At 50.5% G+C, this 27,366-nt stretch overlaps 1 protein-coding gene across 1 annotated transcript in view; it reads left to right on the forward strand.

The window, feature by feature from the left end:
• Positions 1–27,366, forward strand: part of TPP1 (tripeptidyl peptidase 1) — a 124,124-nt gene that overhangs the window by 26,317 nt on the left and 70,441 nt on the right. Inside the window, exon 5 of the mRNA XM_086933686.1 lies at positions 9,666–9,787. Within this exon, the coding sequence (XP_086789812.1) occupies positions 9,666–9,787 (122 nt within the window). The remainder of the gene's footprint in view (positions 1–9,665; positions 9,788–27,366) is intronic.

The raw sequence follows: 27,366 nt of genomic DNA on the forward strand, positions 1-27,366 counted from the left end.
AAGAGCCCCCCACACACAAGAGCCCCCCACACACAAGAGCCCCCCACACACACGCAAAGAGCTCCCCAAACACACGCACAGAGCCCTCCGCTCCATTTGCATCAGGTGTGAGGCTCCTGACTGCTGACAGCCAGGAGACTCCAACAAAAGGAGGCTTATGACCTGCTATAGGCATTGTAAATGACAATGCCATTTATTTATGTTTTAAAAACAAAAGCATAAATAAAAATAATGTCATGAGCAATGCCAATAGCTCTAACTTTAAGAATGCCGAGACCATTGCATTGTAAATGCTTGTTCCTTTATGTTAAAGAACTCCACGTGAATGCATGTGGTCCATTCACATTTGTTCTGAAAGGTTCCCAGCCATTTTTTTGATTGACCATCGAGCGACTCTAAAAAGCAGCATTGTCCATAACAGCGTGAATTTAAGGAAGAATAAAATAGAGAAAGTTGAGATGGTTTCCTGACGAACGCAACTGCCGAAACACGCGTAGTCTCCATCTACTGCTGACCCTCCTTTCTGTCCAAGAACCATCTGGACCCTGTTTTAAATACATGACAAGTGCTGTATTAGATATAAAAAGTGTATTGTCTGTCTTTTTTAATGATATGATCATGCTATAAATTGTCATAAATTGCTTGATGCATTGAAGATTCTAACGAAATAGAGATTTTTTTATACTAAAAAAACGATAAAACTATGAAAATAAAAAGATTTTTAATAATATCCATGCACAGTGTTCTTTGATTATATGTTGTCCTGATAGATCAATTGTTTTGAATATTGTCACTTGCATATAGCTTGTCATTTTTCCTCTTATGTGGTTTCCAGGTCCTTCAGTTGCCGTTCTTGCTTTCTCCCTCCCACCTTACCTTACCATTCTTGCATACCCACCAACCCCATGTTCGTTTGCTCCTCCAGCCCTGCACATCCACCCTGCATTGTCGGTTTGCTTCCCCAGGCCCTCCTTTGCACTGTTGCCTATGTGCTGCTTCTGCTCCCCCCCGTCCACCCTCCATTGTCAGCTGGCTGCCACAGCAACCGTTGTCTGCTTCCCCAGCTCTACCCAGAAGCGCTCATTTTGTTAGCGTCCCCATCCTCATGCCCACCCACTTATTGTCTATGTGCTTCCCCAGCCCCTCCTGCCCACCCGCAGTTGTCCGCTTGCTTCCCCAGTGCCTCCTGCCCATCCTCAGTTGTCCGCTTGCCTACCCAGAGCCTCCTGCCCATCCGCGGTTGTCCGCTTGCCTCCCCAGCGCATCCTGCCCATCCTCGGTTGTCAGTGTATTTCACCGTTGTGTTTCACATGCTCCCCCCTTACCGGTTTCCTTCTGTCCCGCTCTCCCTTTGTGTTACCTTTCCCCCCAACCAACTCCCCCATTTGTTTTGTTTTTCATTAAAAAAGCGAATTAGCCCTGGCAGCATCATAGGGTTTTAAAAAAATGTTTTGCTGGACAGCCATACTGCTGTACTGCATGGCTAAAATTAATTGCCAATAGCTTTCCTATGTAAGACCTATTGGCTTTGCTGTTGCTTTTTCACCCCTATAATTCCCCGTAACTGGAAAGAATTTCCAGTGGAGGCTGACACAGCAAGTATATCCAGTGTTATCCATCATTAAGCAGTGCTTTAGTCTACTTCAGCCCTGTCTGCATGTCCCCTGCATGACTCACCTTTAAACAAACAGAAACTGGAGCAAATACAATATCAACTGACCAGTTTGACTTGGGTCATTGAAAATCCCAGAACATAAAAGGCCTGAGTCCAGGAACCAGCAGCACAACGCAATGAGCTAAATGGTCAAACAGTGCCTCACAAGACAAATGCAGATAAATGAAGTCACCACGGAAACCCCCAGTAATAAAGAACATGTTTTAGATTACATTTCATAAGGTTCCTCAGAGGCTTTTAGCAGCATCTGAACACTGACTGTCCCAGAGTTGGTGCACAGTCTGCCCGTCCTATAAATGATTCCTTCCCCCATGCCAAGGTAGACTCCCGTGTTGCTGTGAGAAACCAAGATTACAGCACCCAGAATGCATTAGATTATCACAGGAAAGTCAAGCACTGGGAGTGGGGTGGCCACTTTGCCCTTACCCCCTTTCTGTAGCAAAATGCAAAGATGGCCGCCGGCATGGCCACCCTTGCAGGTGGCACTCTGGTTCAGCGCCCCTCACGGGCCTAGCAAGTAAAGATGAGTTATTTTATACATATTATTCGCTCTCACTTAAAAACCTTACAGCCGCTTCTGCAGTGCTCATTAAAACAGTGGTATCGAATAACAAGCAGGCCTCCCCCATAAGTTTATTTTTCATGTAACACCCCTTCCACCCACAATACCCCGGCTAATTCAGGCCTCCTAGCAGTAGCTGGTGCTGCGCAACAAAGCGTCTCTTTGTGTCGGGGGCATCGGTGGCGCGGGCACAGAGCGCCCTTGTGTGCGTGTAACCGGAGCGCGGGTAATTGTGCTTGCTTTAGCCTCCTCCGTGACTGCGACCTCGGCGGGACAAAGGCGCGGAATGTTGGCACCGGTGCCCGGCCGCGGGCAGAACCGGCGCTCCGTGTCACGAGGGCGCACTGCGCGTGCGCGGGAAGCTCTGCACGGGAGCCCGGGGTCGGGCGGCGGGCACACAGTGGGCTGGCTTTCAAGACTCTCGAGTGGGGATTCATTGCATATTATGAAACAAGCATTTACAAGTACAGCCCCCCCCCCTTTGAAAGCACCCGCACTCACCGGCTGTCTTCTGGCGGGCGGGGCTAACCTCCTCACACGGGAGCCTTGCTCCCTGCAGCACTCCTCCGGCGGTCGCTTTGGGGCCGCGGGCGGGGTTCCTCTCCTCCTGGGCTCTCCTAGATGCAGCAGGGCTCCCTCGCATCACGGGAGCCCTGCAAACCGGCCGCCAGGCTTCTTCTTTCTTCCCCCCGGGCTGCGGGGGCGGGCACTTCCGGCCAACCACTTCCGGGTCGCTGCGGGCAGCGCAGCGGCCCTTCTCCTTAGGCAGGCAGGCGGGGGCTGATTTTATCGGGCAAATGCCGGGTGGGCACCGGCTCTTTAAAGATAACAATCAATCGAGGTGGGCACTCGATCGGCCCACAAGTCCATACACGGGGGGGGCGGGAGAGGACGAGGGGGGCGGGCGGGAGAGGACGAGGGGGGCGGGAAAGGACACGGACGTCGGGAGGGAGGAGGGAAACGTGGGGACGGCGGGAGGAGGGAGGACAGCAGCAAGCACGGCCGGCCGGACCAGACACGGGGGCGTTCCCGGCGTCCCGTGACGTCGGCAAAAGCCAAAGAATGTCGGGAACGCCCCCGTGTCTGGTCCGGCATTGACGGACAGGCCCCTCGTCCAATGGCTAGGCTCCGTTTATGGAGCTAGCCAATCGGACGGGGGGGCGTCTTCCATAGTGCTTACTATACTCATTAGATTTCTCTGGAGGCGGAGCCTAATCGGCTCCGCTCACCAGCGAAACCTAAAAAGGGGTGGGTGGAGGAACCTGCCGACAGTTACAGACAGTCAGTCGGGGCAGCAGGAGGAGCATCAGTGGTGTGTGAGGGGCTGATAGCAACGGACCCCCTTCTTAGACCGGTGCTGACGGGAGCGGGTGGCTGGTCAGTCGGGCTGGGATTAGCAGCTGCCACCCCAGATTTAAAGGCTTCAAGCAGAAGGTCCCATTGGTGTGGGATGGGGTACTTGCAGTTCCTCTGACTGTAGGGCTGCTTCCTTGTCCACCACCCACACTTCCACCGACCGAGACCAAGCAAGTGGCCGAGGGGGACTCGACTTCCAATAGCGTGTGATCCCCCTCTTAGCTAAAAAAAGTGCTAGGTCGAGGAATCTGGCTAAAGCTTTGTTTTTTTTGGTATGCTTGTAAAGGCCAAGTGTGCCAACACCCCAAGTGCAGAGCGAGGGGACCCTGGCGGTGTGGGATAGGATGGTGGTGACAGATGACCAGAAATCAGACTGTTGAGGGCACGACTAGAACATGTGTATGAAATCCGCATTCCCACTTAAGCAACAGGGACATCAAGCATCCGGGCAGCAGAGGAGTCAGTTGACTTTTGCAGTGGTGAGATGCGCTCTATGCAGTGTACAGAACTGTATTATTTACCCCTGACATACCTTATAAGGATATTGCAAGTCACCAAAGAGTTCTATGGCCATATAGAGGAATGAAAGGCTGCTCGTCCTCAGCTGATCTAGACTCTTCTGGTCATCCAAAGTAAATCCCCCCCCTAAAATGATCTACTGGCTGCTCATCCTTAGACTATGAAGTCACTGACGGTGGTAAGGATGATGTTGATGACAAAGTAGATTTGTAGAGCACACAATTACCCACGTGCACGGGCACAACAACAAAATATAGGACGAACGCTGGCAAAGACAACCTAATCAATCCCACAGGACATCATCCATTAAAGAGGTGGGTTTCAATGCCTTCCGAAAAGTCAGGAAATGATGTTTCAGGAATAGAGAGAGGAAGGGAATTCCATGGTTTTGGGCCAAGGTAGGAAACAGCATGTCTACCACATCTGGAGACCAGGACTGTGAGGCTAGTTCAAGGGTGCAGACCTCTTTACTTCTATCCTAGTGGAGAGCCGACCTGCTTTCTTTTGTAAAGGTTCATCCAGCACTAACTAACATTGATTCCTAATTCATTCTTATAGGTGTTAAAAATCAAACACAACATGTCGGAAAACGCAGAAGTCTAATGTGTTTAATGCAAAAATAGCAAACTGGACAGCAACTAATCAAACAGCAATTGTCATTTCAACTAACTAGAGCTCTCACTAACAAAAAGGGTCCGGTGGATATGCTAAAATACATGAGATTTAGGACAGTTTGTTTATGTATATAGTAAGGAATTGTTTTTGTTTTTGGGGGAGGACCACTATTCACCTCGACAAACAATCACAATCCTTGTTCGGGTGAACCTCCAAGGTCTCTTAATTCACCTGAGCTCAACCTCCTCGTAGCTGTGGCACAGAGCACACAGACTTGCCTTACGGCAATGTGTAAATTATTAATGCAGTACCAAAGCAGTAATAAAATCAATATGCATATTAATAAAAATCGGAATCTAAATTAGAAAAATAGTCAAAATTCATAACCAAAATGACAAAAATCCAGTAAAGGAAACCGGAGAAATTAATTTTAAAAGTTTTAAGTATAAATAATGCCAAAAAGCACCAATGTCAGCCAATCGTCCCAATAGATTGGGATCTAGCCAAAATCTGAGGCTAACCGTGATGGAGCACATGTCAGATACATCAACCAGGTCAAAGATTTTACTGTCTGTTAGTCTTTCTAGTCCAAATGCACCTCAGGGGTACACTTCTAAAGCCACCCCGTACCTCATCCAGAAAGTGTTCTGAACTGGGAGCCGAGAGATACCACATTTTATACCTGGTGCAATCTAGTGGGTAGGGTGACTTCTCTGGCCTCTATTTAACCCGTTGACCGCGGCGCGAATTCCGCAGCGGTTCAGGCAATTTAATCAGTGGGCTAGGTTCGGATGGCACACAGCCATCCTCCACACATGCCCACCATCACGTGGGACGGCCAGGGGCCGTCCGCAGCACTAAAGGGGTTAAACTATGTGGCAAAAGTTCCCTAGACCAACCTTGCCCACTTTTCCTGTGTTGCCTGTTTGCCTTACTGCAAACAGACTCAAAATGCAATGTGTCAGGCATTTTCAAGATGGTGAAAGTCTTCTGCTCTGCTAAACTTGGGATCTGCAGACTATGTGTGTATGATGTGTGGTGTGTGTGTGGGGTGGGTTCGGGGCATGCACTATTATAATCATAGTGTCCCCCCACGTCTAACACTAAAATTCTGTTTGAAGTAGCCACTGTACTCACAGCAAACCCAGAGACAGCAGTCTGGTAGGACAAAAGCAGGGTCCTTCAACAACTGGACCGGGGATACACAAGAATTGTATTGGTAACCTGAATGAATGAGTGAGTGAATGAATGAATTAAATGATACTTCTAGGGCCCGAATAGGTGCTTCCATGAAGCATCACAGCGCTAATCAGTTGTACTCCTGTTCTATCCTTTTCAAGAGTGCTCCAAGTAATACATGTGAACCCCTCAGATCTGTCATGGATGTTTGACACTCAAGCCGGATTTGACACTGTAGTGTCTAGAAGGATGGCTACAGCCCCCACTGCATATTCTGCAATGTTCAGAAGAGTCCTCTCTGCCCAATCATATCAGCCTATTGTTAGCTCCTGGGAGGTATTTCACACCTTTTTCACATCTATCCAAGGCTAATCCTGGTTAATCAAGGCTGGGCGAAGCTGGACAGCCAATGCAAATACTCCTTCTAGAACTTTAGGCAGGCAAATGTAACATTCTAGCTGTGATGGAACCCTAAAGTCCTGTTAGCATTTGGGACTGTTGAAACTTTTTTTGCTCAAGTTGGTGCCATCAGTCCTGTGGGTACACCTGCCGAGTGAAATTTCTTCTTACGACAAACTTTTCAATTTTGGTACCTCTGAGGGACGTCCTAGTGGTAGCTGACTGACCGCTAAATCTGCCCCAGTAAAGAATGCCAAGACCAGGTGGGTCATAAACTGGTCAACTAGATACCTGTGCTACTGGGTTCCCATTTGACCATTGACCCTTAACTTCAGTAAAACAACGCCCCCTCCCCTATTACAAGAGCATCAATTAAGTCTGAGATCCATATGAGGACACGGAGCACAGTGAAAATTAAATGATTTCCCAAAATGGTTCTATAGAGACCAATACACACAGGAGGGTGGGTAAACCCATGGGATATCCTGCAAGGTTGTGATTCATGGAGCCACATAAAAACCAGAGATGAGCAGAACGCGTCTTCTATTATGAAGCAAAGTCCTGCTGAGTAGTGAAGCATGACCAAGTCTACAGTGGATCGAAGAGCTCGTTTGGAGACCTACTGGAAGATGGTGGTAGGGGTTATAAACTCGGATAGCAGGTATTAGAAACTTGGATAGCAGGGGTTTGAAACTCCGATAGTTAGAAATTCAAATAGTAGGCATAGGAACTCAGATAGTCGGTGCTATAAGCTGGGACAGTAGAGTTTATGAACTCAGATAGTAGGGGTTAATAACTCAGATTATAGCAGTTATAAACTCAGATAGAAAGGTTTGTAAACTGAGTAGGTATTTTATCAACTCATTAGGGGTAGAAACTCCGATAGTCTATGTTATAAACTTGGACAGTAGAGTTTATGAACTCAGATAGCAGCTTTAAAAACGCAGATAGTAGTGGTTATTAACTCGGATAGTAGGGTTTATAAACTAAGTAGGTGTTTTATAAACGCCTATAGTAGGGGTTATAAACCCAGATAGTAGGGGTTATAAACTCGGATGTAGGGATTATATCCCAATATAGTAGGGGTTATAAACGCAGATAGTAGGGGTTATAAACTCAGATAGCAAGGATTATAACCCCAGATAGTAGGGATTATAACGAATAGAGTAGGTGTTATAAACCCAGATAGTAGAGGTTATAAACTCAGATAGTAAGAGTTATAACCCCAGATAGTGGGGGTTATAAACTCAGATAGTAAGGGTTATAACCCTAGATAGTAGGGGTTATAAACTCGGATAGTAGGGATTATATCCCAATATAGTAGGGGTTATAAACCCAGTTAGTAGAGGTTATAAACTCAGATAGTAAGGGTTATAAACCCAGTTAGTAGAGGTTATAAACTCAGATCGTAAGGGTTATAACCCCAGATAGTAGGGGTTATAAACTGAGATAGTAAGGGTTATAACCCCAGATAGTAGGGGTTATAAACTCAGATAGTAAGGGTTATAACCCCAGTTAGTAGAGGTTATAAACTCAGATAGTAAGGGTTATAACCCCAGATAGTAGGGGTTATAAACTCAGATAGTAAGGGTTATAACCCCAGATAGTAGGGGTTATAAACTCAGATAGTAAGGGTTATAACCCCAGTTAGTAGAGGTTATAAACTCTGATAGTAAGGGTTATAACCCTAGATAGTAGGGGTTATAAACTCGGATAGTAGGGATTATATCCCAATATAGTAGGGGTTATAAACCCAGTTAGTAGAGGTTATAAACTCAGATCGTAGGGGTTATAAACTCGGATAGTAGGGGTTATAAACTCAGATAGTAAGGGTTATAACCCCAGATAGTAGGGGTTATAAACTCAGATAGTAAGGGTTATAACCCCAGTTAGTAGAGGTTATAAACTCAGATCGTAAGGGTTATAACCCCAGATAGTAGGGGTTATAAACTCAGATAGTAAGGGTTATAAACCCAGTTAGTAGAGGTTATAAACTCAGATCGTAAGGGTTATAACCCCAGATAGTAGGGGTTATAAACTCGGATAGTAAGGGTTATAACCCCAGATAGTAGGGGTTATAAACTCGGATAGTAGGGATTATATCCCAATATAGTAGGGGTTATAAACCCAGTTAGTAGAGGTTATAAACTCAGATCGTAGGGGTTATAAACTCGGATAGTAGGGGTTATAAACTCAGATAGTAAGGGTTATAACCCCAGATAGTAGGGGTTATAAACTCAGATAGTAAGGGTTATAAACCCAGTTAGTAGAGGTTATAAACTCAGATCGTAAGGGTTATAACCCCAGATAGTAGGGGTTATAAACTCGGATAGTAAGGGTTATAACCCCAGATAGTAGGGGTTATAAACTCAGAAAGTAAGGGCTATAACCCCCAGATAGTAGGGGTTATAAACTCGGATAGTAGGGATTATAACCCAATATAGTAGGGGTTACAAACTCAGATAGTAGGGGTTATAAACTCAGATAGTAGGGGGTATAACCCCAGATAGTAGGGGTTATAAACTCAGATAGTAAGGGTTATAACCCCAGATAGTAGGGGTTATAAACTCAGATAGTAAGGGTTATAACCCCAGTTAGTAGAGGTTATAAACTCAGATCGTAAGGGTTATAACCCCAGATAGTAGGGGTTATAAACTTAGATAGTAAGGGTTATAACCCCCAGATGGTAGGGGTTATAAACTCGGATAGTAGGGATTATAACCCAATATAGTAGAAGTTACAAACTCAGATAGTAGGGGTTATAAACTCAGATAGTAGGGGTTATAACCCCAGATAGTAGGGGTTATAAACTGAGATAGTCTGTGTTGGAACCTCACCACTGCTCCCTGCAGGTGTCTAAACCCAGGCAGCTCTGTGCATAGGGGTGCAGTTTCCTTGCGGACGGGGAGGTTTATGTTTATTTAAATAGCAGTGAGGTTGGTATTTGGATGTGTTTGCTCTTTCCTGCTTCCTTGGGGGATCCTGTGTGCAGGAAGCCGTGGGGGGCGGGGGGCAGGGGACACCAGGCATCTCTCACCGAGGTCAATGCTGTGGCAGCTGCTCTGTCTGCGGTCCTTTCGTCTGTCTTGAGTCCAGGAGTTGTCCTCTATGTTGTGTCCTCGGGTATCCTGGGCAGTTAGGCCTGTCCTGTGTCTGCACCGCAGAGGAAGAGCTGCCCCTGTGTTCCCCTCCTTCTGCTCCACATCTTCTCCTGCTCTGCTGGCTCCCTCTCTTGCAGTTTGCTCCATGCCTGGTGTCTCATGCCTCCTTCCTTCTCTGGGTCCCTCTTTCTCTCCCTTTGATTACTGCTGCCCTTCCCATGCCTCTGTGTATAGTAAGGTCTCCCTCATTATTCCACAGGACAGCTGAGAAGCTTCTCCCTGGCTCCGAATTTCATCGCTACATGAAGGGGTCTCAGAGCGTGGTCCGGTCCCCCGCGCCCTACCAGATCTCCGAGGAGCTGGCCGAGCACATCGACTTTGGTGAGTCCTGCAACAAGGCATAGAGGCACTAGAAGTGAAGCTTTGAGGCGCTAACGGGTTGCGCTTGCGCATTTGTGAAGGGGATCCAGGATTATTATTATTATTATTATTATTATGTTTCTTATATAGCGCCTGAATCGACCCCCGAAGGGGTATCTCCGCGCTTGCCTTGGGAACCCGTCCTGGCTTTACCCTGTGAGATAGCCCCTACAGGGCATCCCCAAGGTGAAAGCCAGGCATCCCGTCGCGGGGGGGCCGTTGTGGAGATTAAGCAAGCTTAATGCCCAGAGTTGCAGAGTGTGAACCCATGATTAGGTCAGGCACCGAAGCGAGCATTATCGAGTCCATGGACATTTGAGCTCAAGACCCTGCCGCGTCGGGAATTGAACCCTGGTCCCGGGTCTGACCTCTGCTTCAGGGTCTGCTTGCTCTAACCAGTGAGCCACACTTCTTCCTAAGGGGGCTCTGATCTCCAAGAACTGGGAGACTGATGTCCACTGGGATGGGCTGCCCCCTCTGTACATCCTCAAATGCTAGCCAGCTCTTCCCCCACCCAGAAGCACATTGATGCATATGGCGGCCCATGCCTCAGACAGCAGAGCTATTGCTCATGGTGCACAAAGCACAGCGTCTGTATGTACACAGCAGAGCTGTACTCTAAGAGTCGGAGAAAGTTAAGGCTCCGGGAACTTTTCTATAGATCTCTAGATATACTGTTCCTCGCTGAGACTTTTTACAAAATACAAATAACTGTGCTATAGTTTTACTTGGGAGAAAAAATATTTTCCATCAAGCTGGACCTGCTAACCAGGCAGATCAAAAAGAGGGCCTGAGTGACAGCTCTGTCAGACCTTTCATTGGATGAAGACTCGCTGTGTTGTATCTCTTTCTCTCTGGCTTGCATCCAGCTCTGTTCCACTCCTCTGATTCTAGAGCCAGGCATAGACCGCGACCTGTGCCTTGGACAGCGGAACTATCCCTCAGGTTGCACAGATCTGACAATCAGACCATTTGGACTGCATCACTATCTCTCACAGTACACTCCTTGTTTTCAAATCTTGTATTTTCAGTGATATGACCACTGAAGACCCTCATTTTATATTAAAAACAGAGCTTTTGACTATACCATTGCCCGCTGAAAGGCAGTATTTCTCTCCATGTGTTTCCATACCTGGCGTGTCACGCAGTTTGGTGCTTACTTTACCTCCATGTTAGAGAACAGTAGATGCTTCAGCACCCAGGCTAATGTGCTGCATAGCTAAAAACATATAAAGTCCCAAAGGCGAGACCGATTGCATTTCAAAGGCTTGTTTATTTTATGACGACAACAAAGAAGCTTGAAGGTCTGGAAGGTTGAGCAAAAGAAGTAGCCACAAAAAAGTGTCACACACCACAGTCACAACTAACGGTGAGAGATCATCAGATGTAAAGAAGTCCTATCAGCCCACCCATGTGGCGGAACATCGTCATCTAGGACCTTATCAACAGGTTCTTGTGTGGCCAAGCCCAGGGATAGTGGCTTGGTGCCAATAGATCCTGATTCTGAAGAAAGATGTGTCCTCACCGAAAGTGGTGCTGATAGGGTGCAGTGCTCAAAAAGATACGTGATGGTGATTAAAATGACGGTCGAGGTAAAAAAAAAATGTTTATTGGTATCTACCAAGACGTCAAATATAAAAACAGTGTGATGACAGTGTGAGAATATTACTGTACAGTAAGCTTATGAAATTTAGGCCAACATGTTTCTGCCGTTATGGTATCAGTTTACCGGCATTCTTCAGGGCCAGGCTGAATTTTTAGCTACTGCAACATCCACCATAGTTAGTGTGAAAAATAATAATTTAATCAAGAAAACATAATTATTACAGAGATGGAATGGTGTGGCCAAATAGACCACCCTACCGTTTCCTCGTAAGTAACTGGGTAACGAGGAGTCCTTTTATGTAGACATCAGAAAAAATTCATGTCAACAATGAAATAACGTGGATTTTGATAAATGTGATGTGAACTCAAATCATGGCATATTCATTCACTCAGTGGGCCAGTCAGTTTCATGACGGCCAAATTATATCCTGTGCATTATGAATAGTCACATACAGTTAATCTGTGTACAATATGAAAATAAATCTCACATACACTTACCCAGCTTTGTTGGGAAGTAAGCCTCACCTCACCCGGCAACGGCTCGGATACTGAGGCCCCGTTCTATTGGACATATGGAGACGCACAATTTCAGGGCATGATGACTGTCACTATCTCAATATGTTCTAAGATTATGTTACATAAAAGAACTTGGTTGTTCAAGATAGCCGTGAGGTCAAGAACCACGATGCGATGCACTGAGAGGGCTGCATCCCATTAAAAATGTATTGTTAAATCATAATTCTTAGTTTAAAGAATTCAAAATTATAAATTCTGAAGAAAACTTGGGAGTCTGTGTATCGAGATCAGCACTTATATTTTCAGTGTTGTTATCGAAAGTTGGTTATCAGGTCCCAAAACCGCGCATATCTGTCGCCTAGTTTAAATAGTTTAAATAGTTGAGCATAACATGAGTAATGCTACAAAGAAAGACTAGGGCGGCTAGCGGGTAAAGATCACGAACGGGTTTCCAGCGTCCTTACCTGTCCGTCGGTACCTCCAGGAGTGTTCCTGAACCGAAGGGGAGGTGCCGACGGGCGGAAGGAAACGCGTATTTATACCCCCGTTGATTGAAGTGTTAATAGCAGATCGTGAGCACCTGTGGATGACGTCTGTAACTCGTACGGGACGTTTATTTTGTGTTCAGCACACCATGAGAGCGCATGTGTTTCCTAGCTCTCTCCCTTGCTTGCTGCTTTTCCTCCTCACAAGGACTCACTCAGTTCATGTTACTCCTACTTCTCTCCTTCTTAGCTCGGTGTTTTATGGGTTTTTTTCCACTGTAGTTGAGTGCACTCTACCGCAGTGCTGACCACGCCCCTCTACAGTCGTCCGCTTCCCATATTCCATCTTCCCTCCTCTGCAAAGATGTCATCTGTGCAGTGGCTTTGACAACCACAGGCGCCAGAAATATCTTCTTTTGCATTTTCAGGGCTACCTTTGCATGCCGGAAGCCCATCTTCTTCCCTCTGGCGTTAGCTGCCTGCAGACTATTACTAGGCAAGGATGGGGCCCAGCACGAGCTAGGAGGTCACCCCCTCCAAGCCAGGAGGACAACAGTAGCTGTGTTGCGCTCTGCCATGAGTCTGTATTATATATTTATTTACAACAGGGTTGTGGGAGCTTCGAGCCGGGGTTGGCCTGGCTGCTTCGACGGTCGCTGCCTCACCTTGCCTGGAATCAGCACCCTTGTGCCTGGCTCCCCAGGCTCCCAACGGGAAGGAGCAGCTACACTTCTTTTTTTTTGTAAAATTTTTACAGCTACACTTCTTAAGGCTGCAGCCTGTTGGCTGCTCACGAGAGGTCTCTCTGTAAAAGGACTACCCGGGTCAAGGACAAGGTGTCCTAACTTCTTGTGCTACAGAAGCGATAGGCTTCAGTCTGTGCAAGCCGCTGGGAGCGCCTTTCTGCTTTTAATCAGATCCTATTATTAGTTTTACACCCAACAGACAAACATTAAACATGAGACCGAAGTCTCCAGAAACACCGTCCCACCCCTTCCCCAGGTCCGTAGCTTAGGAACAGCCCAGGCAGAATCCTGGTCTCTTGGGCTTCACGGAGGCGAGAAGCGGCGATTCAGTGATCCAGGCTACCAACTCTCCAAAGCAGGCTTCTTCAGCTTTTTTGGCCCTGTGCTGCGAACAGGAAGTTAGCCAGCTGACTCTTTGAGTTTCTGTTCCTGGCTGGGCTCAGGGGGTGACTTCTCCTCAAGCAAGACACAGAAGGCCGAGTCCCTTCCTTCGTAGCCCAAGGAGCAGGAGCTGAAGTCCAACTTTGGCGCAATCTCTTCTTTGCCAGGTCCGTGGTCAGCCGGGTAGTCCTTTGGTTCTTTTCTGCAGTCAAGCAAGATCTGAGCTTAGTGTGCCAGGGGTGCCACTTTTATGCCCAGAAAATTCCCTCATGGAAGGTCGCTGTCCCTCGCTAATGAGCTACTAAGTTCCCTCCCACCTGATGACCATTTCCTGTGAAGAAAGAATCTAACTTTCCCAGAGTGCTCTATTCTGCCCAGTCCCAAGCTTTTGGGACCCCTCTCTTGGTGTGTGGAGCTCTCTAGCCCGTCCTCGAGGTGTGGCTATCTGTGGGCTCCACCTCCATGGAAAACCCGGTTTCGCTAGTGTTGCCCCCTGTCTGTGACTCCCAACATGTCACCCAAACAAAAGAGCAGCCCCTCTAGTGTGGTCACCATTTGCCCTTCAAAGGTGACTTACCCTATAAAGCTTGCCTTTTTTGCTAACAATCTGTGTGGCTTCCTTCCAGGAGTGGGTAACGCCTCCTCCAGAGCAGGCCTCTAGTGTTACCTGTCCTGGTAGCCGTTGACACGTCTCCCTGGGCGGGCAGAAGGCTATCTCATGGTCATCCTCCGCATACAGCACTGGAAAATGTGAACAACAGAGTGGCAACTTTCTAAAAGTTGCATTTGGCACCAGCTTACATTAATTTTGACTTGTTACATTAAGCCCGACTTGATGCCCAAGTGGCTTCATACCTTGAAGTCCCAACTTTGGTAGCCTCATTCAGAAGTTAGCTCAGCTGAGTTGTCCGTGTGTAACTCTGCACTCGCCAGTGGGGCTACCAGTAGCCCTCACAGTTAAAAGAATTGTAGCTTTTTACTACTAGAAAATGTTAAATACATGTTCTACTTTACTAATATGCCTCACCCTGCCTCAGGACTTGCTGGGCCTGCTATAGGGGTGACTCACTCACATTAGACGGGGAGTTTGGGCTTTGCCATTGCTTTAAATGGCAAAGTGAAGTTAGCAGTTTTAAACTGCCCTTCGGGCCAGCTGCGGTGGGCTTGGAGCCTTGTTTAAACTCGTCCCACTCCTGGTGGCACAATGAGTGCTGCTGTCCCTGAGGGGACACTCCTAACTTACAGGTGATTGGTGCCCCAGGTACCATATACTAGGGATTTGGAAGTGATTTAGCTTGTCAATCGGGTACAACCCAATCAAACCGACCAGTTTAAGGGTCAGGGCATTGCAACTGGGGTCTGGTTGGCAGGCCTCCGTGCACTCTAAGAGTCGGAAAACCAAGAGTATCTGTCAAAACCGGATGCATGTCAGTACAACGCGATCTTTTAGATCGCAGTACATTACAACGCTGCCATTACAACGCAAGTCGTTACAACGACTTGCGTTGGAGGGTGTGGATTGTGGAATATTATAATTTTATATTCCAACACCAGTCCACATAACAGTAGGGAAGGTGTTGGAATATAAAATTACAATATTCCTTAACCAACAGCGCCATCCAGCGCAAGTCGTAGTAACGACTTGCATTGTAATGGCAGCGTTGTTAAGGTAGTGCGGTGTAAATACTGCGTTGTAAACGATGTTCCCCGTCAAAACCTTTGGGGGCACCTAGTGGCCTGCCGGGGTAGAGCGGTGGGTGGAGTAGACCAAGATGGCAGCAACAGGGACACTTTAATGCTTAATTTGTAAAAGAGTTCTGGCGTCCAAAGTTTTCAGAAGCCTCAGGCTGTCACTGCAGAATGTCAGGTGCTGGAGTTGCCATTGAATGTCGAGGCGCAGAATGCCAGGGCGGCGTAGTCTTGATTCCACCTCATCACTCCCTGCGCCCCCACCAGACACTCCCAGCGCCACCACCAGACACTCCCTGCGCCACCAGCAGATACTCCCTGCGCCACCACCAAACACTCCCTGCGCCACCAGAAGATACTCCCTGCGCCCCCAGAAGATACTCCCTGCGCCCCCACCAGACAATCCCTGCGCCCCCAGCAGACACTCCCTGCGCCCCCAGCAGACACTCCCTGCGCCCCCAGCAGACACTCCCTGCGCCCCCAGCAGACACTCCCTGCGCCCCCAGCAGACACTCCCTGCGCCACCAGAAGATACTCCCTGCGCCCCCAGAAGATACTCCCTGCGCCCCCAGCAGACACTCCCTGCGCCCCCAGCAGACACTCCCTGCGCCCCCAGCAGACACTCCCAGCGCCACCAGCAGACACTCCCTGCGCCCCCAGCAGACACTCCCTGCGGCCCCAGAAGATACTCCCTGCGCCCCCACCAGACACTCCCTGCGCCCCCAGCAGACACTCCCAGCGCCACCAGCAGACACTCCCTGCGCCCCCAGCAGACACTCCCTGCGCCCCCAGCAGACACTCCCTGCGCCCCCAGCAGACACTCCCTGCGCCACCAGAAGATACTCCCTGCGCCCCCGGAAGATACTCCCTGCGCCCCCACCAGACACTCCCTGCGCCCCCACCAGACACTCCCTGCGCCCCCAGAAGATACTCCCTGCGCCCCCAGAAGATACTCCCTGCGCCCCCAGCAGACACTCCCAGCGCCACCAGCAGACACTCTCTGCGCCACCAGCAGATACTCCCTGCGCCCCCGGCAGACACTCCCTGCGGCCCCAGAAGATACTCCCTGCGCCCCCACCAGACACTCCCTGCGCCCCCACCAGACACTCCCTGCGCCACCAGAAGATACTCCCTGCGCCACCAGAAGATACTCCCTGCGCCCCCAGAAGATACTCCCTGCGCCCCCACCAGACACTCCCTGCGCCCCCAGAAGATACTCCCTGCGCCCCCAGCAGACACTCCCTGCGCCCCCAGCAGACACTCCCTGCGTCCCCAGCAGACACTTCCTGCGCCACCAGCAGACACTCCCTGCGCCCCCAGCAGACACTCCCTGCGCCCCCAGCAGACACTCCCTGCGCCCCCAGCAGACACTCCCTGCGCCCCCAGCAGACACTCCCAGCGCCCCCAGCAGACACTCCCTGCGCCCCCAGCAGACACTCCCTGCGCCACCAGAAGATACTCCCTGCGCCCCCAGAAGATACTCCCTGCGCCCCCACCAGACACTCCCTGCGCCCCCAGCAGACACTCCCTGCGCCCCCAGAAGATACTCCCTGCGCCCCCAGCAGACACTCCCTGCGCCACCACCAGACACTCCCAGCGCCACCAGCAGACACTCCCAGCGCCACCAGCAGACACTCCCAGCGCCCCCAGCAGACACTCCCAGCGCCCCCAGCAGACACTCCCTGCGCCCCCAGCAGACACTCCCTGCGCCCCCAGTGTGAGAAGTTGGCCCGATATGCAGCGTTCGCTATTCTAGCGACCGCTATGTATCGTTCCAACGACCCTTATGGTGTTTGGTTGTAAGTCAACCTATAGACCAGCTATCCTAGTAGCGTGGATATGAGCAGTCTAAGGCTAAAGACTCGAGAGGGCGTGTTAAGCCAGCTGTTATACCATCACATACCCCTTGAACACCAAGTGAAAGGACACCACACAAGTGTTATGAAAATAAACAGTATATTTATTAAGAATCACAACAGCCCTGTACTCTTTATGAGGACAGGGTACTAAGCACAAACCAAATCTCTTAGGAAAATACTTCAAGTGCACAATTAAAACAAGTGTCCGAGGACACGGAAAGTTTAAGGTCTCGGGCGGACCCGATAAGGCAAGTCGGAAGCGAGGGACTCGGGACCCTAGAGTAAAGAGGCTATGCAGGCACCGAAATGCCGAGTTACCTAGCCACGAGGGCTGCGGCTGCACAAGTCTTACAGGCGTCGGGGTCTTCGCTGACGAGCCAGGAGCCGGAAGAAAAGGAGTTGCTGGCCGGCGACCAGTGATGAATAGTTCGTAGAGATCCAAGCCTGGATCAGAGATTGATGATACCTGAAAGAAGAGGGGACCAAGTTCGTACTACTAGCCAGTAGTCAGAGGGTACCAGGAGGGCACCGGTTGGCCGTCACCTCGACCAGGTGAGTGGGCGACGCTAGGCTCTGCAGTCTCACGGACCAGGAGGCGTTGTCGGCGACCACGGTGGAGGTGCGAGCTGTCCCACGAAGGATGATGCTGTCGGCGTCGCTGGGCCCAGGATGGGGCAACAAGCCTTGGCAGATCTCAGGGCCACGTGGTGGGCCTAAGATGGCGTCTTGAGTGGACCAGGAGGGCCCGGGGTGCTTCTCGCAAAGATGGAAGCAAGGGCCAGTCTGGAGCAACCAGACCAGCAGTGTTGATTGTCGGATGTCGTCACAGAAGGGCACAAGCCAGCGGCTAGTGACCAGACAACGTGCTGAGCAGCGAGCAGAAGGGCCCCACGCAGATCGTGGAGATGCTGGGAGACTGCACTTCGGTGCTGGAGCGGCTCAGGGTCGGGGCTTCTCGGACCCCAGAGCACTCACCAGAGAATCGCTTCGATGGTCGTGCTGGTTAAGAGCGTGCAGGTTCTGATGATGGCCGGTCCCTCGAGGTCTCGTCGCACCCACAGATCACAGCTGAGCTGATGACGTGGGTAGAGGTCAGAGGTGCCAGGGAAGCCGGTTCTCGTCGAGCTGGGCCGTCGGATTCCTTGAGGAAGGACTTACAGCAAACCGCAGAGTTCTTAGATGGTGCCCGCTGATGCAGGGTGACTACTCCTTAGTCACAAGGGAGAAATCTTGAGAAGAGTCTCGAAGTCCTTTCGTAGAAAGTCTTCTTGATTCAAAGATGATCTAATTTGGAAGGGTCCCCGCTCCGGTCTTTATCCTAAAGAAAGGGGTGGGTACATGACTAGGTCCTGCCCTAAGGGTGGGACCAGGAAGGGGGGTAGTTACACCCCTCTCCCCTGCCGGACTTTCCCCAGGCCAGGGCTGGCGCCCCTGGAACTGGTTCTGACCGGTAGATGCGTAGTGAGCACCGGGGTGCCACTCCGCAGTCACCTTCTCGCAAAAGCCCTACCTACCCAGAATACACAAACCCTGTCTGGGACGGTGCGAACACCGCCCTCGACAGGAAACCCTTTGTCCAAGCGCTCCTCGCTGGAAGGACTCCCAGCAGCAGGAGGTCAGACTCGTGTCTGTGGTGGCAGCATCCATTTTGTGGAGCTGAGGCTTTGGTTAACTTTAACCGGGGTTCACAGTTACGTACATGTTGTGTCCCTCTAGAAGGGCGGAATGCTAACCTCGTCGCCAGAATTGGTGAGAGGGCAGCATCCCGATTCGTATGACACCTTACTCGACATGCCTTGATAACGCGACACCGAAGTTACCGATGTGGTACGCGTTATCATGGAACAGCCATTGGGTCTTGATTCCGCAAGCTGCAACCGGGCTCGGCTCGGGCCAGAACCTAGTTCACAGAAGCCCACGCACTCTGCCTTCAGGATTGTCAAGGCCTGCCATAGGAGTGACTGATAGGAACTCGGGTGTCCATTGTATGGTTAGATATAGAGCTACTATACCTAAAGCAAAGGGTGATTACACGACTTTGCCCCAGCTGTCATGCAGCCAGTTGTGTCAAATTTAGGAGGCCAGCCAGGGGTGGCATAATACATGCTGCAGCCCCTGGCGGCCCTGGGTACACCTATGCCCTGCGTTACGGGGTCTGATAAGGTGGCCCAGTACCAATTGGTAAATGCACCTAGGGTACATATCGTAATTTAGAAAGAGAACAGCCAGGCTGTGGGTCTGATTGGCAGGCCCACAGCCAGAGAAAGTCGTAAACCAGTGAAACAAAAGCAAAAAATCTGGGTGATCCTAGGATTGCAGACCCTACTCTCCTACATGACCCCCCCCCAAACGTCGGAACAATAAGCTAACCTTGACCAGGTGAGTCTTCTTGTTCTAAGTGGAAATATCTGGAGAGCCCATCGGCATTGCCATGATCAGTACCAGGTCTATGTTCCACTGTAAAGTCCATCCCCTGTAGGGAAATGGACCACCTAAGCAGTTTGGGGTTTTCACCCTTCATCTGATTTAGCCATAAGAGGGGCTTATGGTCGGTCTGAATCTTGAAGTGAGTGCCAAACAAGTATGGCCTCAGCTTCTTCAGGGCCCAAACCACAGCAAAGGCCTCCCTCTCAATAGCTGACCAATTCTTCTCTCTAGGGGTCAGCCTTCTGCTTATAAAAGCAATGGGCTGGTCTTGACCATCAAAATTCAGTTGAGAAAGAACAGCTCCCACACCCAACTCAGAAGCATCTGTTTGGACAATGAATGGTTTGGAGTAGTCCGGACTCTTGAGGATAGGCGCCGTGCACATGGCCTGCTTTAGGTCATCGAATGCTTTTTGACAGCTCGCTGTCCACTGAACCTTTTTTGGCATTTTCTTACTTGTCAGTTCATTTAATGGTGTCACAATTGAACCATAGTTCCTGACAAACTTCCTATAGTAACCAGTCAGGCCCAAGAAAGCTCGAACCTGAGTCTGGGTGGTTGGAGGAGCCCAGTCCCTGATTGACTGTATCTTGCTCTCCAGTGGCTGAACCTGGCCTCCACCTACAAGGTGGCCCAGGTATACAACCTGTGTCTGCCCTATCTGGCACTTGGTGGCCTTGATAGTGAGGCCTGCTGCTTGCAGAGCCTCTAACGCTTTCCGCAGGTGGACCAGGTGATCCTCCCAGGTGGAGCTAAAGACAGCAATAACGTCAAGATACGCCGCACAGAAGTCATCCAGCCCAGTAAGGACTTGATTCACCAACCTTTGGAAGGTGGCAGGTGCATTTTTCAGACCAAAGGGCATCACCACGAACTGATAATGCCCACCAGGGGTTGAAAATGCGGTTTTAGGCTTGGCGTCCTCAGCTAACCTTATTTGCCAATACCCAGCTGTCAGGTCAAACGTACTTAAGTAGTTGGCCGAAGCCAATCTATCGATAAGCTCGTCTGCCCTTGGTATTGGGTGGGCGTCAGTCTTAGTGACTGCATTGAGACCCCTGTAGTCTACGCAGAACCTCCTCTCTTTCTTACCGCCCGGGGTGTGAGGTTTCGGCACTAGAACTACGGGACTAGCCCAAGGGCTATCCGAGGGTTCAATGACTCCCAGCTCCAACATTTTGTGCACTTCACTCTTGATGCAGTCTCTAACGTGATCAGGCTGCCGGTAGATTTTACTCTTAACGGGCAAGCTGTCGCCAGTGTCAACCTCATGGGTGCACCAATCGGTCTGACTGGGTGTTAGAGAAAACATATGTCTGAAAGACTGAAGAACCTGTTTACAGTCTTTCTGTTGATGTTCGGAGAGGCTGCCACAAAAGACAACACCATCTACCGATCCATCGTCAGGATTCTGAGTGAGCAGGTCGGGGAGAGGGTCACTCTCCTCCTCCTGTCCCTCATCTAGGGCCATGAGCAAACTCATGTCCTTCCTGTCGACATATGCCTTGAGCCTGTTGACATGAAGCACCCTGTGGGGGCTCCGGGGAGTTCCCAGGTCGACCAGGTAGGTGACCTCTCCCTTTTTCTCCAGGATGGTGTGGGGCCCGGACCATTTGTCCTTGAGTGCTGCTGGGGCCACTGGCTCCAACACCCACACCTTCTGTCCGGGCTGGTAAACAGTCAAGACAGCCTTTTGGTCATGCCAAGCTTTTTGGAGTTCTTGGCTGGCCATAAGGTTTTCAGATGCCTTCTCCATGTATTCAGCCATCCGCGAGCGGAGGCCAAGCACATAGTCCACTATGTTGGCTGCAGGCTTTTTGAGAGGTCTCTCCCATCCTTCCTTCACCAAACACAGGGGTCCTCTTACAGGATGGCCGTACAAAAGTTCAAAAGGGCTGTAGCCAACCCCCTTCTGTGGGACTTCTCTGTAGGCGAACAAGAGGCAGGGGATCAGGACGTCCCATCTACGCCGAAGCTTTTCTGGTAGTCCATGAATCATCCCTTTCAGGGTCCTGTTGAATCTCTCAACAAGCCCATTGCATTGTGGATGATAGGGTGTAGTGAACTTGTAGTTGACACCACATTCCTTCCACATAGCAGTTAAGTAGCTCGACATAAAGTTTGCACCTCTGTCGGAGACGACCTCCTTAGGGAAGCCCACTCTGGAGAATACTCCAACTAGGGCTCTTGCCACAACAGGTGCTGTAGTGGTCCTAAGGGGAATAGCTTCAGGATACCTGGTGGCATGATCCACTACCACCAGTATAAACTTGTGCCCTGATGCTGTTGGTGGTTCCATGGGACCGACGATGTCGATCCCCACCCGTTCAAAGGGCACCCCCACCACAGGCATTGGTATAAGGGGGGCCTTTGTCGTGCCACCTGACTTACCACTGGCTTGGCAAGTGACACAGGAGCGGCAAAACTCCTTGGTATCTTCGTTCATATGAGGCCAGTGAAAGTGTGAGACAAGCCTGTCCCACGTCTTCGTCTGGCCTAAGTGACCTGCTAAGGGAATCTCGTGGGCCAAGGTAAGTAGGAAACCACGCTGAGACAAGGGTACAACCAGCCTCCTGGTCATGCCAGGCTTGGGGTCTCTTGACTCAGTGTACAGGAGTCCATCTTCCCAGTATACCTTGTGGGTACCTGTGGCGTTCCCAGCAGCCTCAGCAGCAGCCTGCTGTCTGAGGGGTTCAAGAGAAGGGCAGTCTAACTGGTCCTTCCCCAGGTCTTCCCTTGAGGGTCCCCCTGAACCCAAGAATTCAACTTGATCAAGTTCGAACTCCCTAGGCTCAGTTTCCCTCAATTCCTGTAGGTCAGCCTCCTCTGAGACTTGATCCACGACCTGGGGCAAGGGGGAAGGCGCAGCCTTAACCCTACCGCTCTTTTTCTTGGGAGGTGTCTGGTCCGTTGTCCCAGGATCCAGCACCTGTTCAGTGGGGCATTTACTGACCTGTGACCTGGTCACAGCGAACACATGCGCTGGCAAGCCTAACATTTCCATGTGAGTCCGGTGCTCCACTTCTGACCATTGTGATGACTCCAAATCATTGCCCAACAAACAATCCACTGGGAGGTCTGAACTAACTACAACCTTCTTTTGGCCAGTTACCCCTCCCCAGGAGAAAGCTACAATTGCCATACTGTGATTGGTAGTGACATTGCTTGCATTGGTCACCAGGAATTCTGTACCTGGCATGATCTGTCCAGGGTCCACAAAGTTAGGTGTCACCATGGTGACACTGGCACAAGTGTCCCTATAGGCCTGAGCCATTTTTCCATTAATGAAAGGTGTCTGTCGGTATTTGCCCAAAGTATTGGGACTTACGTCAGGGGACACGTCCACGTCCCCTGTACTGACAAGGACAGCCTGAGTGAGTGTGCCAACTAAGTTGTCACGCCCCTCAGAACCCAGGGTTAACCCTACTAAACCCTTGGGAGGTGCACTACCACTGCTGGCTGTACTAGGGGGCACAGGTGCCTTAGGGGCTGCAGTGGCAGGAGTCTGCCCTCCTCCTTTCTTGGTGCACTCACTAAACCAGTGAGATTTACTTTTGCAGTACTGGCACCATCTTTTGGATTGGCCTTCTTTCTTCTTTTGGGGAGCCTGACCCCCACCCTCTTTGGGTTGTTGGGGACCTGTCGAAGACTTCTGGTCATTTTGTTCCCCCTTAGAATCTTTACCCTTCTGGTCTGCTTTCTTCTGACCACCTTGATTCTGGCCCTGGTTCTGTTTAACTCTCGTACGAACCCATCTGTCTGCCTTCTTTCCCAATTCTTGGGGAGAGGTCAGATCCGAGTCGACAAGATGCTGATGCAACAACTGGTTCTGACAATTGTTTAAAATGTGTTCTCTCATCATCAAATTATACAATCCTTTGTAATCAGTAACCTTACTGCCCAGCAACCAGCCCTCAAAAGCCTTAGTGGCACAATCGACAAAGTCAGACCAATCTTGAGACTGCGTTTTCTGGGTATCCCTGAACAGCACCCTGTACTGCTCAGTGGTTAGGCCGAACCCTTCAACGAGTGTATTTTTCAAGACTTGGTAATCGTTAGCGTCCTCCACCATTGTGGTGAGGAGCTTGTCTCTACCTTTACCTTCAAAGGAGAGCCACAAGATAGCTGCCCACTGACTCTGGGGAACACCCTGCACAGTGCAGGCCCTCTCCAAAGCAGTTATCCATTTGTGGATGTCGTCCCCTTGTTTAAAGGGGGGCACTATCTTACCAAGGTGTTTCGTATCGAAACTCTTTTCCCTATTGCTAGGTACATTGCTGCCACCAGTGGGGACTACCCCACTTAACTGTTGCTCTCTAGCAAAGGCAAGCCTTTCTTTGGCCAGGGCAAGTTCTTCCCTTTCAATCCTCAGATTAGCTGCCCTTTCCTTAGCTTCGTACACTCTCCTCTGAGGGGACGTCATCTCTCTTTGAGAAGAGTTGTGAGAGCCATTGGTTTGAAGGGATCTGCCAGAGTCTCTCGACAGAGATCGGGCTCGTCCATTCCCAATGTTAAGCGGACCTGACAGTAGCGCTGGGGGTCCCCCAGTACCACTATCATGTTTGCTTAAGTTGGACCTGCTTAGTCTAACGACTTCTACCTGTCCCTTATCTGCCTCATCCCCAGAGGGATCCTCATCCTCATCATCCTCCACATCTTCGTTCTCAGTTGCGAGGTGGATGAGGTCAGGATCGTCTCTGGTTCCCTCGAGGGGAGGCATGTCTCCTTCTGGATTAGAAGAGCTAAGACGGGTCTCAGCTTTTCTGGCATCATAAGTCTCCAAGAGACCAATCAGAAAGGACGTGGTGGGGTTAGACCCCTGCTTGATCTTCCGGGAGTGACACACCTGTCTTAACTCCTTGAAGCTCAGCACAGTATATCTTGAAGGGATGACCTGTGGAGGGTCAACTGACACAAGGGGAGACTCAGAGTTTCCTCCTTTGTCCGACATACTGTTTCTAGTGTGGTGTAAGTGATGCACCTACCTACACTATGTGTTTACCTACTGATCCCTTGCTAAGAGTTGCAGCCAAGGTGTGCTAAGCCTTGAGGAGCTACAACAGCTGGTTCAGTAGAACTCAGAGTATTCTAAGCTTTAGTTATATGTACTAACAGTACTTATGTGATCTTTCAACAAGATATTCTTAGGATACGTGTGGTAAAACAGCAAGCTCAAATCCCAACCGCTGCTCACCAATGTGAGAAGTTGGCCCGATATGCAGCGTTCGCTATTCTAGCGACCGCTATGTATCGTTCCAACGACCCTTATGGTGTTTGGTTGTAAGTCAACCTATAGACCAGCTATCCTAGTAGCGTGGATACGAGCAGTCTAAGGCTAAAGACTCGAGAGGGCGTGTTAAGCCAGCTGTTATACCATCACATACCCCTTGAACACCAAGTGAAAGGACACCACACAAGTGTTATGAAAATAAACAGTATATTTATTAAGAATCACAACAGCCCTGTACTCTTTATGAGGACAGGGTACTAAGCACAAACCAAATCTCTTAGGAAAATACTTCAAGTGCACAATTAAAACAAGTGTCTGAGGACACGGAAAGTTTAAGGTCTCGGGCGGACCCGATAAGGCAAGTCGGAAGCGAGGGACTCGGGACCCTAGAGTAAAGAGGCTATGCAGGCACCGAAATGCCGAGTTACCTAGCCACGAGGGCTGCGGCTGCACAAGTCTTACAGGCGTTAGGGTCTTCGCTGACGAGCCAGGAGCCGGAAGAAAAGGAGTTGCTGGCCGGCGACCAGTGATGAATAGTTCGTAGAGATCCAAGCCTGGATCAGAGATTGATGATACCTGAAAGCAGAGGGGACCAAGTTCGTACTACTAGCCAGTAGTCAGAGGGTACCAGGAGGGCACCGGTTGGCCGTCACTTCGACCAGGTGAGTGGGCGACGCTAGGCTCTGCAGTCTCACGGACCAGGAGGCGTTGTCGGCGACCACGGTGGAGGTGCGAGCTGTCCCACGAAGGATGATGCTGTCGGCGTCGCTGGGCCCAGGATGGGGCAACAAGCCTTGGCAGATCTCAGGGCCACGTGGTGGGCCTAAGATGGCGTCTTGAGTGGACCAGGAGGGCCCGGGGTGCTTCTCGCAAAGATGGAAGCAAGGGCCAGTCTGGAGCAACCAGACCAGCAGTGTTGATTGTCGGATGTCGTCACAGAAGGGCACAAGCCAGCGGCTAGTGACCAGACAACGTGCTGAGCAGCGAGCAGAAGGGCCCCACGCAGATCGTGGAGATGCTGGGAGACTGCACTTCGGTGCTGGAGCGGCTCAGGGTCGGGCTTCTCGGACCCCAGAGCACTCACCAGAGAATCGCTTCGATGGTCGTGCTGGTTAAGAGCGTGCAGGTTCTGATGATGGCCGGTCCCTCGAGGTCTCGTCGCACCCACAGATCACAGCTGAGCTGATGACGTGGGTAGAGGTCAGAGGTGCCAGGGAAGCCGGTTCTCGTCGAGCTGGGCCGTCGGATTCCTTGAGGAAGGACTTACAGCAAACCGCAGAGTTCTTAGATGGTGCCCGCTGATGCAGGGTGACTACTCCTTAGTCACAAGGGAGAAATCTTGAGAAGAGTCTCGAAGTCCTTTCGTAGAAAGTCTTCTTGATTCAAAGATGATCTAATTTGGAAGGGTCCCCGCTCCGGTCTTTATCCTAAAGAAAGGGGTGGGTACATGACTAGGTCCTGCCCTAAGGGTGGGACCAGGAAGGGGGGTAGTTACACCCCTCTCCCCTGCCGGACTTTCCCCAGGCCAGGGCTGGCGCCCCTGGAACTGGTTCTGACCGGTAGATGCGTAGTGAGCACCGGGGTGCCACTCCGCAGTCACCTTCTCGCAAAAGCCCTACCTACCCAGAATACACAAACCCTGTCTGGGACGGTGCGAACACCGCCCTCGACAGGAAACCCTTTGTCCAAGCGCTCCTCGCTGGAAGGACTCCCAGCAGCAGGAGGTCAGACTCGTGTCTGTGGTGGCAGCATCCATTTTGTGGAGCTGAGGCTTTGGTTAACTTTAACCGGGGTTCACAGTTACGTACATGTCGTGTCCCTCTAGAAGGGCGGAATGCTAACCTCGTCGCCAGAATTGGTGAGAGGGCAGCATCCCGATTCGTATGACACCTTACTCGACATGCCTTGATAACGCGACACCGAAGTTACCGATGTGGTACGCGTTATCATGGAACAGCCATTGGGTCTTGATTCCGCAAGCTGCAACCGGGCTCGGCTCGGGCCAGAACCTAGTTCACACGAGCCCACGCACTCTGCCTTCAGGATTGTCAAGGCCTACCATAGGAGTGACTGATAGGAACTCGGGTGTCCATTGTATGGTTAGATATAGAGCTACTATACCTAAAGCAAAGGGTGATTACACGACTTTGCCCCAGCTGTCATGCAGCCAGTTGTGTCAAATTTAGGAGGCCAGCCAGGGGTGGCATAATACATGCTGCAGCCCCTGGCGGCCCTGGGTACACCTATGCCCTGCGTTACGGGGTCTGATAAGGTGGCCCAGTACCAATTGGTAAATGCACCTAGGGTACATATCGTAATTTAGAAAGAGAACAGCCAGGCTGTGGGTCTGATTGGCAGGCCCACAGCCAGAGAAAGTCGTAAACCAGTGAAACAAAAGCAAAAAATCTGGGTGATCATAGGATTGCAGACCCTACTCTCCTACACCCAGCAGACACTCCCTGCGGCCCCAGAAGATACTCCCTGCGCCCCCACCAGACACTCCCTGCGCCCCCACCAGACACTCCCTGCGCCCCAGCAGACACTCCCTGCGCCCCCAGCAGACACTCCCTGCGCCCCCAGCAGACACTCCCAGCGCCACCAG

The sequence above is a fragment of the Lissotriton vulgaris genome, chromosome 8 (assembly GCF_964263255.1).
Source record: "Lissotriton vulgaris chromosome 8, aLisVul1.2, whole genome shotgun sequence".
NCBI classification, from domain to species: Eukaryota; Metazoa; Chordata; class Amphibia; order Caudata; family Salamandridae; genus Lissotriton; species Lissotriton vulgaris.